The 2669-nt window shown below is 69.2% G+C and overlaps 2 protein-coding genes across 2 annotated transcripts; one reads left to right on the top strand and one right to left on the bottom strand.

Moving 5' to 3' along the window:
• Positions 1-176: 176 nt before the first annotated feature.
• CTU1 (cytosolic thiouridylase subunit 1) lies at positions 177-1538 on the top strand (the record flags this gene model as incomplete). Its single annotated transcript, XM_035313620.1, has 1 exon — positions 177-1538. A coding segment is annotated over exon 1 (1362 nt), but the record flags the coding sequence as incomplete, so codon positions are not given.
• A 9-nt stretch (positions 1539-1547) lies between these two features.
• LOC118158968 (salivary glue protein Sgs-3-like) lies at positions 1548-2505 on the bottom strand (the record flags this gene model as incomplete). Its single annotated transcript, XM_035313621.1, has 3 exons — positions 1548-1875; positions 1921-1964; positions 2310-2505. Coding segments are annotated over 3 exons (568 nt in total), but the record flags the coding sequence as incomplete, so codon positions are not given.
• Positions 2506-2669: the final 164 nt, after the last annotated feature.

Genomic DNA, 2669 nt, shown 5'->3' on the forward strand with positions numbered 1-2669 from the left:
GGGGGGGGCTGGGAGGGGGGTGGGAGGGAGTGGGATGGGAATAAGGGGGGGTGGGAGGGGGGCTGGGGAGTACTGGGAGGGATTGGGGGGCACTGGGAGGGGAATGAAGGGACTGGGAGGGGGGCTGGGGGGCACTGGGAGGCACTGGGAGGGGATGAAGGGGGACTGGGAGGGGAATGGGAGTGATAGGAGGGGAATGGGAGGCACTGGGAGGGAACTGGGAGGTACTGGGGTGGACAAGGAGGGAACTGGGAGGGGATGGGAGGAAACTGGGAAGGGACTGGGAGGCACTGGGATGGACTGGGAAGGGACTGGGAGGGAACTGGGAAGGGACTGGGAGGGAACTGGGATGGGCTGGGCTGAACTGGGCGGCACTGGTGGGCCACGGCCGTGCCCCGTGTCCCCCTCCAGGCCACAACGCCGATGACATCGCCGAGACCGTGCTGATGAACTTCCTGCGCGGGGACGTGGCCCGGCTGCGCCGCGCGGCCACCGAGGCCACCGCCGAGGCCACCGGGACCACCGAGGCCACCACAAGGCCCGTGGAGGCCACCAGGAGCCCCATGGAGGCCACCACGAGGTCCATGGAGACCACCAACAACCCCATGGAGGCCACCACGAAGCCTCTGGAAGCCACCAGGAGCTCCACAAAGGTCTCTACGGCTTTCACAACCCCCACCAACTCCATGGAGACCACCACAAACCCCATGGAGGCCACCATGAAGCCTCAGGAGACCACCAGGAGCCCCATGGGGACCACCACGAAGCCTCAGGAGATCACCAGGAGCCCCATGGGGACCACCACGAAGCCTCAGGAGACCACCAGGAGCCCCACGGAGACCACCACGAAGCCTCAGGAGACCACCAGGAGCCCCACGGGGACCACCACGAAGCCTCAGGAGACCACCAGGAGCCCCACGAAGCTTCCTACGGCCTCCACGACCGCCGCCAGCTCGGCGGAGCCCGCCACGAAGCCCACCGAGACCCCCCGCGAGCCCACCGAGAAGCCCCCGAAGGCCACCACCCGGCGCCCCAAGCCCACCCACCGCCCGGCGGCCCGCCCGCGGGTCCCACGACCCCTGGAGGGCGGCCCGTGGCCCGCGGTCCCCCGTTGCAAGCCCCTGCGGCACGCCTACGAGAAGGAGATCGTCCTCTACGCCTACTTCCAGGGCTTGGACTACGTCAGCACCGAGTGCGTCTACGCCCCCCACGCCTACCGGGGGCACGCCCGGGCTCTCCTCAAGGACCTGGAAGCCACCCGGGCCAGCACGGTGGCCGCCCTGGGTCACTCGGGCCGCCGGTTGGCGGTGGCCACCCAGGTGGCCACCAAGGCGTTGGGGGCTTGCGGGCGTTGCGGCTACGCGGCCAGCCAGCCCCTGTGCAAGGCCTGCGTCCTCCTGGCCTCGCTGGAGCGCGGGTTGCCACGCCTGGGGTTGGGCAAGAGGTCCTTGGGGTTGGCCACCGGGGACGGCGGGGGCCGGGGCGGTGGCCGAGGGGGCGGTGGCCACGGGGGTGGAGGTCACGGGGACGTTGGTGGTCTTGGGTCTGGTGGTCTTGGGGTTGGTGGCCAAGGGCCTGTTGACCATGACCTTGGTGGCCATGATCTTGGTGACCACGGGGTTGGTGGCCACGGGGGTGGTGGCCATGGGGCTACTGGTCTTGGGGGTGGTGGCCACAGGGGTGGTGGTCATGGGGATGGTGGCCATGGGGGTGGAGGCCACGGGGATGTTGGTGGTGGGGTTGAGGGACAAAGGGGTGGTGGCCACGGGGGTGGTGGCCATGGGGTTGGTGGCCATGGGGCTACTGGTCTTGGGGGTGGTGGCCACGGGGGTGGTGGTCAAGGGGTTGGTGGCCACGGGGGTGGTGGTCAAGGGGCTGGTGGCCATGGGCTTGTTGGCCATGACCTTGGTGGCCAAGGGATTGGTGGCCACGGGGTTGGTGGCCATGGGGCTGGTGGTCATGGGCCTGTTGACCATGACCTTGGTGACCAAGGGATTGGTGGCCAAGAGGTTGGTGGCCATGGGCTTGGTGGCCATGGGCTTGGTGGCCACGGGGTTGGTGGCCACGGGGGTGGTGGCCATGGGCCTGTTGACCGTGACCTTGGTGGCCAAGAGGTTGGTGGCCATGGGCTTGTTGGCCATGACCTTGGTGGCCAAGAGGTTGGTGGCCAAGAGGTTGGTGGCCATGGGCTTGGTGGCCACGGGGGTGGTGGCCATGGGGCTGGTGACCATGGGCTTGTTGACCGTGACCTTGGTGGCCAAGGGGTTGGTGGCCAAGGGGTTGGTTGCCATGGGCCTGTTGACCATGACGTTGGTGGCCACTGGGTTGGTGGCCATGGGGCTGGTGGCCATGGGCTTGTTGGCCATGGACTTGGTGGCCACGGGGGTGGTGGCCATGGGGCTGGTGGCCATGGGCCTGTTGACCGTGACCTTGGTGGCCATGGGCTTGATGACCATGACCTTGGTGGCCACGGGGTTGGTGGTCGTGACCTCGGTGGCCACGGGACTGGTGGCCACGGGGAGGGGGAGGGGCCGTGGACAGTGGGGGAGGGGGAGCGGGAGGTGGAGGTGGAGGTGGTGGGCAGGGGGGGGCGCACGGTGCGGCGCCGGGTGCGGGGGCTGGGCCGGGCCCGGGGCGCCCTCAACATCTGGGACTTCTAGGGGGGGGGG

The sequence above is a fragment of the Oxyura jamaicensis genome, unplaced genomic scaffold, assembly GCF_011077185.1.
Source record: "Oxyura jamaicensis isolate SHBP4307 breed ruddy duck unplaced genomic scaffold, BPBGC_Ojam_1.0 oxyUn_random_OJ62420, whole genome shotgun sequence".
NCBI classification, from domain to species: Eukaryota; Metazoa; Chordata; class Aves; order Anseriformes; family Anatidae; genus Oxyura; species Oxyura jamaicensis.